At 43.4% G+C, this 17,158-nt stretch overlaps 1 protein-coding gene across 11 annotated transcripts in view; it reads right to left on the reverse strand.

Moving 5' to 3' along the window:
- The window catches only part of LOC125294036 (IQ motif and SEC7 domain-containing protein 1-like), a 121,298-nt gene that overhangs the window by 4,534 nt on the left and 99,606 nt on the right, over positions 1-17,158 (reverse strand). For 10 of the 11 annotated variants that reach the window (XM_048242385.1, XM_048242384.1, XM_048242390.1 and 7 more), the window contains 10 exons: positions 16,701-16,862; positions 14,939-15,061; positions 14,467-14,633; positions 13,173-13,312; positions 11,506-11,535; positions 9,221-9,346; positions 8,134-8,233; positions 7,638-7,799; positions 6,786-6,965; positions 1,596-1,645 (listed from right to left, as the gene is read on the reverse strand). In XM_048242385.1, coding sequence (XP_048098342.1) covers positions 1,596-1,645; positions 6,786-6,965; positions 7,638-7,799; positions 8,134-8,233; positions 9,221-9,346; positions 11,506-11,535; positions 13,173-13,312; positions 14,467-14,633; positions 14,939-15,061; positions 16,701-16,862 — 1,240 coding nt within the window. The remainder of the gene's footprint in view (positions 1-1,595; positions 1,646-6,785; positions 6,966-7,637; positions 7,800-8,133; positions 8,234-9,220; positions 9,347-11,505; positions 11,536-13,172; positions 13,313-14,466; positions 14,634-14,938; positions 15,062-16,700; positions 16,863-17,158) is intronic. The other variant, XM_048242391.1, reaches the window with a different exon arrangement.

Here is a 17,158-nt window from a genome sequence, read left to right on the forward strand (position 1 = left end):
GTGTGTGTGTATGTGTGTATGTGTGTGTGTGTGTGTGTGTGTGTGTGTGTGTGTGTGTGTGTGTGTGTGTGTGTGTGTGTGTGTGTGTGTGTGTGTGTGTGTGTGTGTGTGTGTGTGTGTGTGTGTGTGTGTGTGTGTGTGTGTGTGTGTGTGTGTGTATGTGTGTGTGTGTGTGTGTGTGTGTATGTGTGTGTGTGTGTGTGTGTGTGTGTGTGTGTGTGTGTGTGTGTGTGTGTGTGTGTGTGTGTGTATACTGTTTTCTCTACGCCATCTTTTCTTTTCAATGTCTAAAGCTAATGTGAGATCTCATAAAATGGAAGATGGCTTCATTAAGGACTGTCAGAAAGTAAAAGATGAAGGCTGACAGAGTGTGCGTGTGTGTGAGTGTGTGTGTGGTCTCAGAGCTGGAGAGCTGGCAGTGAATTAATCTCAGAAGAGGGAAACCTTTACATGCAGAGAGCTCATCAGAGCTCCGAGCAGAGAACCGTCATGCAGGCTTTAACGGGCAAAAACTCACAATTTCAGCTCAGCATTCAACTTGGCAGGAGATTGTTATGCTTTTTTTTTTTGGTATGCACACTTTTTAAACCTATATGTTACATCCTTTTGGTACATGCCTTTTGCGTTTATAGGTGCAAGTATCTACAGTACGTTGGAATTTGTTTTGGTTTAGACAGAACACTGGATTGAGGTTAAAATCAAGGGACAATTGGGATTGGGATGATTGCTTCTTTTTGAGGTGAAATGAAATGATGAATTCACAGACTGTCCACCTGACAAAACGGATGGAATATGATGTATGAAACCTATGAATGAAAAATCTGATGAAATCCATATCAAAGTCCGTAGAAAAAGGCCTCATCTACATTCACCCCAAGATCACACCCCACCCTGATGTCCACCCCAAGGGTCAAACCTCGGAAGAGTCTTCTCAGTGGAAAACCATGTAACATCAGAGGGGCGAAATTACACTCTGTGGATCACTAATCAATCATGTTGTGTTTTGGTGTGTGTACATAGCCATAGGAAACTCAGGTGAGGGGAGAAATAAGAGGAAGAGGAGGGAGGAGGAGCAGGGAGGTTAAACGATCACAGAACACATGAGTGAGTGTATCACAGCAAGTGAGCGGGGTGAGCACCAGACAACTGACACACATCATGGGTCTGCGTGTATGTGTGTGTGTATGTGTTTGTGTGGGAGGGAAGGAGGGAGGGGAGGGGGTTAGTAGTAGTCATGCGCATGTAAACGAGGACAGGTGAGTGGGCCTCATGACGTCAGTGAGCATCCCTCACTCTGCAGGCAAGCCCAGCTTCAAAGGCAAGCAGCCTAGCATGCACGTAACCGAGACAGGCAGATTAGGCATCAAAAACGTTTTGCTCAAAACCAAACAAATACAAAATAAACAAATCAACAAATTAAATAAAGAAAAAAGAATGATCTGGTCAACTATGAAGCAGGGAAGAGTGCAAGAACGAACAAAAACAAATCAAAATAATAATACTCTGTTTCTTTGTAGTTTTTTTTTTGTTTGTTTGAAAAACAGTGCACATCATCACAGAGAGAGTTGCTAAGACATCCACTGCTTCCTACTTACTTCCATATTGCTGTCTAGTGATCCTGCACTGCTGCGCCGGCCACGCTTGCCTGCCCGGGACATGCAATACCAATAGATTAGAGATGGACAGCACAGCTGACGGCCACACACAGGTGCCTACATCCCTGGCCACTAGGGGGTGCTAAAGGGGCACCGTGAACACACAGCAAGCTGAACTGGAGCTGAACGTTGAAACTGAGGTGGGCATAAAGGTGGTAAAAGTGTTTGGGAAGAGGGGGCGGAGGTGTAGGGAAACTGCCAGGCATTACTTGAAGGGTGGCTGGGATCGTTTCTGTGTGTCAAATAATAACTATCACCTAAAAATACATGATTGTGTATGACCAAGTAGTCTCAGGAGTGTTGAACCATAATTTGAAAATATTCTGATATACTGATAGCATGTTTAGAATGTTGAAGCTGTTTTATGATGGTCTTGTCTTCCTGCTCTCAATTTAGCATGTAATGTTTCACTTCCTCCAGCGGGGTTTGGTTTCTATGCACAAAAGGAACCAAATGTTGAGCCAAAATACTTAACTGTTGCCTTTGGAATGGAAATGTTGAACATAAAAGAAAAGGCCTCAAAATAAAATATATATGAGATAACTTTGCTAAGTACACAAGCTGAATGCTGTCAAGAAAATGCTGACTGACCAAAAAACATAGTTGGGTAAATGTTTCACAAACAATAAAAGCGAACAAACCGGTTCGTAAGCAGGTAAAAGTGTGGCCTGAGGGAGCCTCCGATGCTCTTCAAGACTGCTTTGTAACCTCTTACATCACCAAGTGCATCGATGATGTGACCCACACAAAAGACATCATCACTCGGGCTAACTGGAAGCCATGGCTGACAGGGGATGTCCTCAGGCTGCTGAGGGCCAGAGACAAAGCCTACAGAGCTGGGGATGAAGCTGGCATGAAAACAGCGAGAGCCAACCTGTCCCGTGGCATCAAGGAAGCAAAAAAGGAATACACTCACAAGATAACCACCCACTTCAAAGACAGCAGGAACGCACAAAGCCTATGGCAGGGCATTCAGGCCCTCACGGACTACAAGCCCGCGCCACAGAGCTGTGAGAGCAACATTCCTCTGCTCAACAACCTGAACCGCTTCTTTGCTCGCTTTGAAGCACAAAACAGCACCTGCCCACAGAAGACCCATCCCCCTCTACATGAGCAGCCCCTGTGCCTCTCTGCCGACAGCGTGAAGAGGACACTTGCTGCTATCAACACCCCGTAAGGCAACAGGTCCAGACAACATCCCAGGTCGCGGCGCTGAAGGACTGCGCAGGGGAGCTTAAGGATGTCTTCACAGACATCTTTAACACTTCCCTGAAGCAAGCCATCGTCCCATCATGTTTCAAAGCTGCCACCATCATACCTGTGCCGAAGAAAACTGCTCCATCCTGCTTCAATGACTACCGCCCTGTGGCACTGACACCCATCATCATGAAGTGCTTTGAGCGGCTTGTCATGTCACATATCAAAGCCATTCTCCCCCCCACCCTGGACCCCTTCCAGTTTGCATACCGAGCCAAGCGGTCTACAGAGGATGCAATCTGCTCTGCCCTCACCCACCTGGAAAAAAGAGACTCATATGTGAGATTGCTGTTTATAGACTTCAGTTCTGCATTCAACACCATAATACCACAACAACTCATCTGCAAACTTGACAAACTGGGACTCAGTACCTACCTCTGCAACTGGCTACTGGACTTCCTCTGTCAGAGGCCCCAAGTGGTACGTGTTGGCAACAATACCTCAAGCAGCATCACACTGAGCACAGGGGCCCCCCAAGGCTGCGTGCTCAGTCCGCTGCTCTTCACCCTGCTGACGATGACTGCACTGCAACCTACAGCAACAATCACATAGTGAAATTTGCTGACGACACAACTCTGGTGGGTCTCATCACTAAGGGCTTACGAGACTCAATACAGGTTGGAGGTCGACCATCTGACCACGTGGTGCAGGGACAACAACCTCCTGCTGAACGTCAGCAAGACCAAAGAGATTGTTGTTGACTTCCGGAGAGGTCACACCCAACACCTGCCACTGACCATCGACGGTGCTGTGGTGGAGAGAGCGAGCAGCACCAAATTCCTGGGGGTGCACATCAGTGAAGACCTCTCCTGGACCACCAACACTGCATCACTGGCGAAGAGAGCTCAGCGCCGCCTGTACTTCCCAAGCGAAACTCAGGCGAGCAAGTGCTCCACCAGCCATCATGACCACATTCTACCGAGGCACCATTGAGAGCATCCTCTCCAGCTGTATCGCTGTGTGGGGCGAAGCTGCACTGAATACAACAGGAAAGCCCTGCAGCATAGTGAACACAGCTGGAAGGATTATTGGTGCTTCACTCCCCTCCCTGAAGGACATTTACACCACCCACCTCACCCGCCAAAGGCGACCAAAATTGTGAGTGATGCAAGTCACCCCGCCACAATCTGTTTGATCTACTGCCCTCTGGGAAGAGGTACAGAAGCCTGCGCCCCCACTACCAGACTCACCAACAGCTTCATACACCAAGCTGTAAGGATGCTGAACTCTCTCCCTCCTCTCCCCTCCACCCTCAGCTACATAACATCCTGGACATTGGACCCAAAATGGCCGCCTGCACTACTCCACTTGCACACTTGCACACTTGTACACTTTACAACTTGGTGTTGTTGTCCTGAAAACACAACACTTCTGCTGCTCTTACATAACTTGCACCACTATGCCACTTTCTTTCTTACTTAGGTCAAACAGAACTACCCAAGCCTTTTATTGGCCTGACTTTGCACTAGTATTTTATTGACTGTCTATGCACAATTTCAACCAAATTTTGCTGCTCTTATTTTTTCATTATTATATGTGCCCTCTTATTTACTTATTTACTTACTTTTTTGTTTACTTGAATGTTATGTTTGTCTGTGGACCTAAATTGGTAAAATCTGTCTAGTCTTCACCGTGGGATAGTGAGAAACGTAATTTCGATCTCTTTGTATGTCTGGAACATGTGAAGAAATTGACAATAAAGCTGACTTTGACTTTGACTTTGACTTTGTGTGTAATACTGTATGTTACAAAGGTTGTACGTTTTCTCTGGCTGAAGTGGCTGCAGTGTGTCTTCCAATCATATGGGATGTGTGTGAATGTGTGTGTGTGTGTGTGTGTCGTTGTGAGACAGGACACACACAGAAACTTTGGACCCGGAGATAGCAATGATGGAATTTTATACAGATACACTCCAAGCTAATGGGAAGTGGAGGATGGGCAGCCCTACACACAGACTGTGCCACGCCGTGCCAGCAGCCAATGAGGAAACACTGACTAGCAAATCATGCCACGTCCTGGTTCGAGTGAGTACAATGTCTGCGGGTAACCTAAAGAAAATGAAACAAAATCTACCATAGGGGAAGATTGGTGGAGGGGAAACAATGATCACAATACTTTGTTTGGGAAAAAAACAACAACAAAAACAAAACGTAAACATAAACAAACAAAGTAAAAAGAAACGCCCAAACTAATACGATTAGTCGCTCATGAAGTTAAAATCGACTGAAAAGTAAAAGAACAGAAAATAAAATCTTTGAATGGTGTCTGGCTGAACTGATTTGATTTGGACCCCTAAATGGATTTCATTCCATTATCTTGAATGGGCCAACTGATGGATCAGCTTAGTGGGGATCTGAGGAGTCACTTGAAGAGATTTGTCATTCAGTGTACTTTTCAAGGTTCAAAATCTGCCAATCTTGTGAGTTTATCAGTAAATAAGCCAAGCTTATGAGTTTATCAGTAAAACTGAATTAATATGTTCATTGACACAATACACACTTACTGAATATAAATACTAAAATATACTACACTTGTTTTATGTCATGATGATGGCATGTTGTGGTGAAAAACTATTTAAATGGGGCTAGATCAAACCCTAGGATCAAACAAAAATACAAACATAACTTGCGCTTGGCTGTGAATTTAATTGAGCTGTGATAGCGTTGATATATTAGTTTAACATTACAAAATGCAAGAGATGTATTGATTTGTATCTAACTAGACTACATTTACTTCAAGTGACATCAGTAAGATCACAATTAAGCTCAGTTGGGTTAAGTGAGATTGATAAGTTCAATGATTTGCTACTGAACTGAAACATGATTCCGAACCTAGGGATTGAACAGAAATATGATGGATTGTGTGGAGGAGGAAGAGAAAGAGGAAGAAGAAGAAGATGATGAGGAGGAGGAGGAGGAGGAGGAGGAGGGATGATGAATGAGAGTGAAACCACACAAATATCACAGTTATACAGAGCTGAGGAGACCAGAGGACAGCTGACTGGAGATCAGATCCAGCCCAGAGGGGTCTTCCAAGTATGTGGCTTAGTGACAAATCTGGGTAAGTTAACTCTGAGAAAGAAGCCAGATGATTTAATGGTGGGGTAAGATATTCCGGTTGACGTCATGTTTGTAGATATTTGAATCAAACACCAAACAAAACACCAGAGAGCAAGTTCACCCTTCCCCAGCAACAGAGCTCCTTCTTTAGAGGGTTTACCACTTAGCTTACCCAGGTTGGTCACTAAACCACATACTCCCAATACTCCCCAAATCTGACCCTGGTTGGATTGATCCAGCATGTCTAAGCCAAATCTGGGCCAGACAAGACCCAGTCAGCTGTCACCTGGGAAGTTTGTGGCGAGATTTATAACACTGTAATTGGAGAGATGGCACAAATTAATCATCAATATTATACTCATCCGACACAGTGTGATGTTACTGGCACTGTTGTTAATTGTGTTTAACAAAATTGTCCCTCTTACTGGTCTCACAGTGTTCTTAATTAAGCACTTTTCTAGATTGGTGTACTGTTGTTGTATGACATACATTTCCTAACTATCCTGTGATCTCCACTGCTGGTCAAAAGCAATCTTAGAAGGATTCCAGACATTTATAATGCTTCAGTATTTCAGGTAATTCTACTGCTAGGCTTTGATACAACTTACAAACCACACTTTGATTCTAAAACATCTCCCCTAACTCTGACTGTTTTTGTTTAGGGCCTAAAATAAGATTAGGAGAAGTACTGTATACTGCTGAACTACATTTAGGCTTTTTTTTCTTTTAAATTGCAGCCCCATAGGGATAGTACTGTGCGTTGAGGGGAGCTCATTTGCTATGCTGTGTCATCCACCATGACCTCTGCCCTCACCTGCTTCAGAGAGGTCTCGTAGTGAGCTACTGAGCGCGCTCCTCTTGAGCCCCTCGCCCATGGCGTAGGTGTCGTCCAGGCTGGCACGGCTCATGCTGCCGTTGCCTGCCTCCTTCTTCAGGCCCGACATGCTCTGGGACATGCTGGGCCGCACCACACCCTTTTGCTTCTCCAGCTCCGCTGTTGCACCGCCACCACACATACACACACACAGACAGACACGCACATGCCCATACACATACACAGGGACGGATGGACACACACACACACACACACACACACACACACACACACACACAAACACACAACACACACACACAGACACACACAGACACACACACACACACACACACACACAAATACGAACGCACCCATTCATACATAACGCACACACATAGAAACACGCACACAGAAAACAACAAATTTAGAAAAAGGACATGGCTGAATCTAACCTCAGTACTAATGACATGAATGTATGCATTTCCTGTGAAGTGACCTACTACCTGACTTGAAGTCATTTATCAACATTTTCCTGTAGATTAAAGCAAAATGAATAATATTTCTCTCCAAAAAGCTTTCAAACCGCTAAAAGTCAAGCAAGTGTCCCTGTTTGATGTTTCCCAACTGTTCCCCCTAACTCCAACTGCCGTTTGATCTGACTGGATCATCTCAGGCAGATGGTCCACCATTTTGCTTCAAGCTCTGATCTTTTGAACTCCCTCATCACTAGGCTTTGCCGAGCAGCGTAAACCCTGTGAGCCATGCCTGTCTCGTTTGCAGAGTTTACATGAGCAAAGTAAGATGGCTGGGGTGGGGGGTGTTGATTAGAGAGAAAAAAAAATGAGTGCTTACACTCTATCCTGTATTTTTCCATCTCCTGCACCTCAGCAATGGACTCACGAAGGTCGTCTGTGAACTTCTTGCGGTCCTGAGGATTTGGAGCGTTGAAGTTGATGAGGACTTTGATGTCAGCACCTGGGATGGCCGACGTGAGCCGGATTCCATTTGGGTAATCTGCCATAATGCAAACACAACATCAGTGTGGTCAAACAGTGTCAAATATAAAAAGCAACGAGAGCCAAAGGGGATTCTTTAGTTTACAGCTTGAATTAGTCCTTCACTAAAAGCTTTTTTCAGTGGAGATCATCATTGAAGTTATCTTTTAGTCTGGGACTAGGCTTAATCCATGTCCTATAAACTAGCCCCTACTGTATAAACTAGGTGCTATTTGGTACATGGCGTGTCATCTAATTTGAACTGGAGAGTTCCGTAGTCTAGAATTAATTGTGGGTGTATTTTTTTCCAGCTTGCACTTTGGTTCAATAATGGTACTCTATGAGGCACTTACGCTGATTTTCAAAGAGAGTGACTTGCATCCCATACAAAGAGAAGGACTGCCGGAAGCTGTACGTAACAGAGTTCTTTTTCTTCTGGAAGATTTTCGTCACCTATGGAGGACCCAATATAACACACATCACTCTGAGAGAAGCATTCAAATACAAATTCAAATGGCTAGAAGGTTTATATCCTACAAGGTAAGAGCTGAATGTAAACAGGATGTAGGAGTTAGCATAGCAAAAGCCACAGAACCGTAAGTTGCCAACATTGTTGTGAACATTCAACATCTCTAAAGTGCTTTGTTTGGATCTTTCATTCCTCTTGGCCTATGGGCTCTTTGAAACACGGGGGTTGGGGAAGAGGGCAGGAAAGGAGGAGAGAGAAGATGGGAGAAGAGAAGAGAGCAGAGCAGAGGAGAGGAGAAGAGAGGAGAGGAGAAGAGAGGAGAGGTGGGGTAAAGAGAGCAGAGCAGAGGAGAAGAGAGGAGAGGAGAGGAGAAGAGAGGAGAGGTGGGGTAAAGAGAGCAGAGCAGAGGAGAAGAGAGGAGAGCAGAGGAGAAGAGAGGAGAGGTGGGGTAAAGAGAGGAGAGGTGGGGTAAAGAGAGCAGAGGTGGGGTAAAGAGAGCAGAGCAGAGGAGAAGAGAGGAGAGGTGGGGTAAAGAGAGGAGAGGTGGGGTAAAGAGAGCAGAGCAGAGGAGAAGAGAGGAGAGGTGGGGTAAAGAGAGGAGAGGTGGGGTAAAGAGAGCAGAGCAGAGGAGAAGAGAGGAGAGGTGGGGTAAAGAGAGGAGAGGTGGGGTAAAGAGAGCAGAGGTGGGGTAAAGAGAGCAGAGCAGAGGAGAAGAGAGGAGAGGTGGGGTAAAGAGAGGAGAGGTGGGGTAAAGAGAGGAGAGCAGAGGAGAAGAGAGGAGAGGTGGGGTAAAGAGAGGAGATGTGGGGTAAAGAGAGGAGATGAGAGTAAAGGAAGGGAGAGGTGAGCAGAGTGGAGAGGAAAGAAGAGAAGAGAGGAAAGAAGGGAGGAGAGGAGTGGAGAAGAGAGAAGGGCAAAAGAGTGGAGGAGAAGAAAGAAGATGAGAGTAAAGGAAGTGAAGTGGTACTCACCACCAGGAGGTCGTTGAACAGGAAGATCTCCCGCTGGTGTAGGCCTAGTTTCTGTGGCTTGTTGGGGTCTGGCACTTCAAACAGCCTGCAGTAACACACCAGTCTGCGGTGGGGCAGGGACAGCACCTGGAGCACACGATAACCGACACACACACACACACACACACACACACACACACACACACACACACACACACACACAGTGTAGTTCACACTTTTACATGTCTGTATCATTACATGATATCTGCTTCTCAAAAAGTGATGTTGGACTTCTGGAAGTAATTCTTCTGATATCAGACTAAACTTATATTTATTGATTTAACACTTATGCATAAAGGGCCCTATTTTGACAATCTAAAACGCATGGTCAGTGGCAAAAAGCTTAAATACATTTAGGGGTGTGTCCAGTTCACATTTGGGGTGGTTTTGTTACAGTATCACATATCAGGCGCATTGTTCAAAAAGGTGTTCTTCTGTTTCTTAATCAGTCATGGGTGTGTTTTGGGCGTTACATCCTTTCAACCAATGAGAGTGACATCTGTCATTCCCTTTAACAGTAAGCAGCGCATCTGTATTTTGCCAGTCAGTGGCGCATTTGAAGGAATCTGCTTGCATGCGATACCGTGTATAGAACACAGGGATTCCACCAAACCTTGCTTTACTGAAACCCGTTTGTGACTACATGCATTCTGCACTCGCCTATTATTTGAACTCAAAGGCAAAGTGAAACTATCACCGTGGTCTCATAGGCAAAAGAATTCTACACAGTTATTTCCTTTCACTATTATACTATATATTATATTTCACTACAGCACCCCTTACCACAATAATGTTCGAATGAGAGCTGCTTACACCTTGTGACAGTGCGTCTTCAGCTTTACATGCGTCCTTCGACCAGGTTTTTCTTGGTCAGAGGCGTAATAATTAAAGATTAATTAAAGAGGGTGTAAGACAGCGATTTTTGGATCATGCACCAGACCACACCTTCTGCCACACCCCTGGGCACAAGGCTTAAAAGTGAAGCGGATGGCACAAAATCCGCCACTGACTGGGTGTAAGATAAGAATAAGCTTTGCGTCGGGCTTTGCGCTGCGTTTCTGATTGTCAAAATAGAGCCCAAAGTCATTTATGGCACAGTAACGTTGTATTTAATCATACAAAATCCTGTACAAAAAAATACAAAAAAATAGTTCTGTGGCATTGCCATAGATAAATAAGAGTGAAGACATGAAAATAACTGTCACAGGGCACTATCTACATACGCATTAGAAATGGGTTGGAATCCATCGACCAAAATATTATTTTATGTTTTGCTGAAAACGAGCTTTTCCACTTCTTAACTTGCTACATAATAAACTCAGAGAACGCCTGTGGCAATACTTAATAAGATGCTAGATAATGACTTTTCATGGTCAGCAGCAGAAGTCCCCTGTTGGCTGTTTCACTGCATTAAATAATAATGAATTCATTTGAAGAGTTTGGATGCGGTCTCCTTACTTCAGAGGAGTGTGTGCATGCTTAACTGATCTCATAAATTGAATTATTCCCTTGAAAGATTCATCACTTAATCCTGAGTTTGAAGCGCTCCAGGCAATGGACAGTAGACAGACAACTTTATTGTGGACTTAAATGGCTGTTAGAAAAGACCACTGAGTAATGCTATTTGTGTCCACAACACCGCTAGGCATCTGCAGACTTTGTGTGGTCCAGACTCTTGTAATTATGTCTTAACGCTGGCCTGAAAATGTCAAATATCTGTGCACTTCTCCCTGTGCTTTGGTGAGCTCACACTCTGCAAACAAGTCTGGAATTTGTTTCTGCTGACCATAAACAAGAGTCCCAAGAGCCCCTCTCCTTCTCACATCATCAAAATTCTGCTCTAATATGTTCCATTTAGAACATCTCAACAAGCATTATCTAATGCATTAACTAGTAGAAGAACAACAAGAAGTCTTTAATACACAAAGGGCTAAATATTTGACGTTTGGATGAAAGATATGGCTTATATACTTTAAAAAGTAAATGATATACTACAGTCTTAACTCACATTATTGAATTAATTACTTAAACAAATGTTGCTCTAACGGCATTTGCAAATGGGATTTATTCACTGATGCTAATATGCTTTAGTTACATTAACAAATCTTAACCAGTTCCATTTTCAGTAGGCAGGCTGGGGAATGTCAGGAATTAGTTGTTTTACTCCTTCATATGTATGACTTGCCTATCTGGGTGGAAAATATGACATAACTGTATTATGAGAGATATGGTGATCTTTAACTTACACAGCCCAGTCCATGGTGAAGAGATCCAATCTGTGTGAGAGAGAAACAATGATGAGTTATAAAAAAAGATAGGTCTCAGAGGGAGCAGGTCACAGAGAGGTTTACAGATCCACACTGACGCCTGAGCTGCCACAGCTAACCTTTGACCTCTAAACTATGACATCAGTAAAAGCACCAGTTTATAGGGAAAGAAAGGGCACACTATATGAATTACAACAGATGTGAAACCCTGTAATATGGTAAACAGAACAAGGTGTACTTGAAACATATTCTTTACTTAAACAACCAGCTGTAGCGCTTGCTGGACCACCCTAGTACCATAACACACATTCACCAACATAAAATGCATGTTTATTACACAGCCGTAATATACCATGAATATCCTATGGTGCACATTCACTTCCATAGATTTCTCAGGGCCATGTAGCTGAATAATAAGAAGATCCCTGACATGCTGTGACCAGAGAACAAAGAGTTTATTAAAGGTCCTGCTTCTGCGCTAGCCCTTTATTGCCTTGCATATAGAAAGTGTACATCAGAACAGATGAGGCAGCATCTTTATGCCACGGCCTCAATCCCGGACAACTGCAGAGGGAGTCCAGAGAAAGAGAAGAAGAAGAAGAGAAATGCATGAGTCAGCGGGAGACAGAGTCGACTCATTCATCACCACGGAACAGTGACTTACTGACAACATCCCCCTTCTCCACGAGCAGGAAGATGTTAGAGGCGTGCTGCGTGAAGGTCTTAGACATGACTTACTGCATAGCACTTTATGTTGGAGTGTGATCTGTGGGGTGGTCTGCTGGCTTAAGCTTTTTTTCTGCTTACAGCATTGAGTATTTCAAATGGCGATGTCTCTGAAATGGCTTTGCCTTCTGCAATTCCTTCCTAAATTATCTAATAAATATCTATCTATCTATCTATCTATCTATCTATCTATCTATCTATCTATCTATCTATCTATCGTATCTATCTATCTATCTGTCTATCTATCTAAGTTTAAGTCAATATTTGTATAAAATAGTTCGTAGACATCTATTTAATATTCCTGCAAACAACCTCGCAGGGAAAGGTGACAGTTACTGATATAAGTAATGTGCCGTTAAGTGTACTGTTTCAAAGAGCCCCATGTTGTGGCCTACATAATCCCCAGACCTTCCAAACATCCATCCATGCAGTTAACAGGTGACCCTGACACCGATCTTGCCACTCTTTGGTCAAGAACAGCTAGATCCACTGAAATGCGCCATTTTTCAACACAATTATTTCATTATGTTAGAACATGGGGTTACATGCTTCTATCAGTAATTTTCACCTTTCCCAGCCATGTGCAATTAGTTTAATAGTTTTATGGCTTCAGGGGACCCTAGATAATACTAAGATCCATCCATGCGGTTAGCGGATGATCCTAATACCAATCTCGACTCACTCCCGAACAACTATATAGTACACCGCAGGGCTGAACGCACTCCAGGATCACCTGCTATTGGTATACACACTTATTCCCAAGATGTGAACTGAGTATTTAGGTTTGCAGCCGTCATTAATGTCGTGACCGCGATGATGAGACCATGAGTGTTGAGAGTAATGGGGGGTAGAGAACTCATAAAAAATGTCCTTGAAGCGGCAGCGATGGATGCAGCGTCACTCGACGTCGGTAAACTCACCGGCTTCTTGCCCACGATGAGCTTCTCCACCTTCTGCACCTGAGAGACGTGATCCTCGCTGGTCTTGAGCTCACGCTTGCGGATGCGCTCGTAAATCCCCACCAGAGTCTCCCGAGGGATGTCCTCGCCATCATCAACGCCTGTAGTGCAGATTTACAACAGCAGGCCATTACAGGACATATACCCACGCAGAGAGACACATACACATAATACACACATACCAATGCATAGAGGGTAAAACACACATGTATGTTTATACACACACATAAACATACACAAACACACACACAAACAAACAAGGGCAGTTAGGTATGATAAGGCACATAGACACACTGACATATGTGCACAAGGCAAACACAGAAACACACACACACACACACACACACACACAAAAGACAGACAAATACGCATTGACAGACAAGGACACACATACACACAACCACCCACAAATAACAGGAGACACAAAAATACAGACAAACTTGCAGGCTGCTGAAGATATTTTATGCACTCCTTGTTCACACACCATTGCATCACAAATAAGCAAATCAATTGCCCTGTTATTTTAATTCCCCTGATTAAATGGTACAAATTATACATTGAATGCCTGCACAGTCTATTTGCCATTCTGCTTTCGTGGGCATTCAATCAAAACTCTCTAATGCCAGTGAGGCCTGGAGGACTTGTTAATAGGTATGTGCTCATTTCTCTGATTGCCAGAGTACTAACGTCTGGCCCTTCAGCTGGTACTGCCATGCCAGTGTGCTTACAACATTATAGAATAAATGTCATAAAGAATATATGGACAGATATAACATGGAATTTTAAAAGCTATGCTTTAATGGAATGTTCAAAACTCACTGGCTGAAGTGCAAGGACTTCAGAAAGAACAGTTATTATATAACCGTTATATAACGTCAAGTAATTATTATGTGGTGCAATAAACATCAGTGTAAACAGCACTGCATAAAGAAATGCCTCAGCGATTTAGTCGAATACCTGTCTAGTGATCAATACGTTTAAATTATAAATTATTCCAGAGATATGATAATTAGAGTGGCAACAAGTACCCTCTTCTGTGTTCCTGACTTTCTACTTGACTGAAATTGATGATGCTTATAGTTGAAAATCACTCAAAAACACAGTGATTCAGTGCATTAACACACCTAATATTTATAACTATCTGAACTGATTAAACACGCATGATGTAGGTCCCAATTACTTAATTACTTCCTGCTTTAATGATAATAATGCCTAGTATTCCATCTCTATGGAAACACTTCAGCATGTCACTCACCTCGGAGGTTCTTGATGAAGTCCTCCAGCTTCATCTTCCTCTCTGGCTTTACGTTGGGACTGTACATGTCCGTGTTGAGGAGGATGATAGCAAATGCCAGGATGAAGATGGTGTCCGGATTTCGGAACTGACGCACGACCCCAGGGTTACATATGCAGTAGCGCTGACTGGAAACACACATTAAAAAGAGGAAGTCAAAACACTGATCATTGCACGCATATCACATTCATGTGTCATCTAAACTCTATTAAGAAATGACTCTCTATACAACTTCAGTTTTTCCCTGAATTCCAACAATTCAGCAAAACACTGATGAGTCGTTAGAGCTTTATTATCTTCCCATGTGTGTAGAACACACAATCTGTCCAGGAACACAAAACACTGGCAGGAAGACAGTTTTCCACATTTTTCACTGAGATAACTCTTCTGAGTATACATACATACATACACTCCCCACACACACGGCCCTCACCTGAAAGCTTCAATCATGCGCTCAACCTTCTGTGCTTCCCCCTGCACCCGGATGTGGGCCTGGAATTTCCTGAGGGCTTCGTCCAGCTCCATCCCTGAGAAGTCCATCTCGTCCACCACGCAGCTGCAACACAGAGGCCCATTCATTCATTAACCACTCTGTCTCTCTCCCTCCACCTCCCTGGCCTCCTCGGGTCACCAAGAAGAAGAAGAAGAAGAAGAAGAAGAAGAAGAAGAAGAAGAAGAAGAAGAAGAAGAAGAAGAAGAAGAAGAAGAAGAAGAAGAAGAAGAAGAAGAAGAAGAAGAAGAAGAAGAAGAAGAAGAAGAAGAAGAAGAAGAAGAAGAAGAAGAAGAAGAAGAAGAAGAAGAAGAAGAAGAAGAAGAAGAAGAAGAAGAAGAAGAACCTAATCTCCCCCTGTTTGTGACAAGGCTTCCATGTTCTATTTAAACTGCTGCTAGGGTTTGCAGAGGAGCGGTGAGCCTTGATTAGTTCTATGCAAATCAAATTGCTCACAAAATGATAGTAAATGACTCCATCTGCAGGGAGGCTTGTTAAAGGCCGGAGTTGTGAGCAGTAAAAGCAACCACAGATCTTAAATCCAAAGAGACCTCAACAGAGAAGTAGGGGAGGGAGAGAAAGAGAGAGAGAGAGAGAGAGAGGGAGAGAGAGAGAGAGAGAGAGAAAGAGAGAGAGAATGCATCCCCCGTCTGAGAGAATCCTAATTACCCACACATTGTGTTATTTGCACAGATCCGCAGTGCCTGGGGGTGATGTGAAACACTGTATGACAATGAGCACAGCTTAGGAGACTAGCTAATGGGAAGTGATTTGCAGATATATGAAATTAAGCATTCCCTTTTGCACAGTAAAAGTAAAATTTATTGGTGCTAAGGCAATCCACATTGTCGAAATTCCATTGTTATCGTAGACATAATGGATTTGCTTTGTAAGGTGACAAAGTTTACACAATTAACTCTCACACAAAGGCATTTAAGTATATTCACAGAACACATAAATGAGAAAGTGTGTTAACACTTTACTTGAAGGGTGAGTTCATAACACATTAATAGCACCTGTCATAAACTGCACATAAAGCATTCATGACTGTTTCATGAGACATGACTCAACATTCATACCAAACCTTTCATGATGTGGAAGACAGAATGACGACAACTTAAAATCAAAATAAAAGTCCAAAAAGTCGCAAAGCAGCATTGCAGTTTTTGATTCAAACCTTTTACCTGATCACGTCACATCTGAGTCAATGGGCTAGGCCTACTCCAGTGCCAAAAAGACAGAACATGGTCAAGCAAATACTTTTTGTTTCATTAAAAATTACTTGTTTTATGATGCACATGATTTCTCATCTTTTGCTACTGGGAATGTCCAACCGTTCCAGGTTACACAAATACGGGTCAGCTGAATGTATACTTGTATAGTAAAGTGACATTCGATGTAGACTTCATAAGATATTCATGAAATATTAAGGCTGGAGAGATTAAATTAATGGTATCTAGGTTACACAAATACGATGTTGGACTTTTATTTTGACAAGCTGTCGTCGTTCTGTCTTCCACATTCATGAAAGGTTTGGTATGAATGTTGAGTCATGTCTCATGAAACAGTCATGAATGCTTTATGTGCAGTTTATGACAGGTGCTATGAATGTGTTATGAACTCACCCGTCAAGTAAAGTGTTACTGAAAGGGTTAAGGGAAGCTTATAGCTTCTCTGAGAAGTCATCATGATGAGGGGTACTCACTCCAGCACATCCCTGTTGAACTGCTTCTGTCGATTACCCAGAAACTCGCCAATCATCTGTCGACTCAGACCCTTCCTCTGAAGCAGGAAGTGAGCCACTCCCACAGGGGTGTCGGGGACAAACCCCCTCTCCGTCAGGTACTGAATACCTTTCTCTGGCTTTCTGGAAGAAACACAAAGTCACCTTGAGTTAGGCCACAAACGTATGACTGATAGCTTACTTCAACTCACTGTCCCACATAAACATAGAGTTGCGTGGTGTTTTTTGGTCTCGTAAAAAAACAAAACATTGTGGATAAAAATAGCTGTGTGCCAGATGCTAAAAAACAATTTGGTCTTATGTGGGAGAGCAGTTTCCCCAAGTAAAGTTTCAGGACCAAAACACCACTTGAAAGTGTCCGAGAGACTCATTGTGTGTCCATGGAAAACGAAAAACCAGCCAAGGGTGTGAAGAACTAA

The sequence above is a fragment of the Alosa alosa genome, chromosome 4 (assembly GCF_017589495.1).
Source record: "Alosa alosa isolate M-15738 ecotype Scorff River chromosome 4, AALO_Geno_1.1, whole genome shotgun sequence".
Taxonomy (NCBI): Eukaryota; Metazoa; Chordata; class Actinopteri; order Clupeiformes; family Clupeidae; genus Alosa; species Alosa alosa.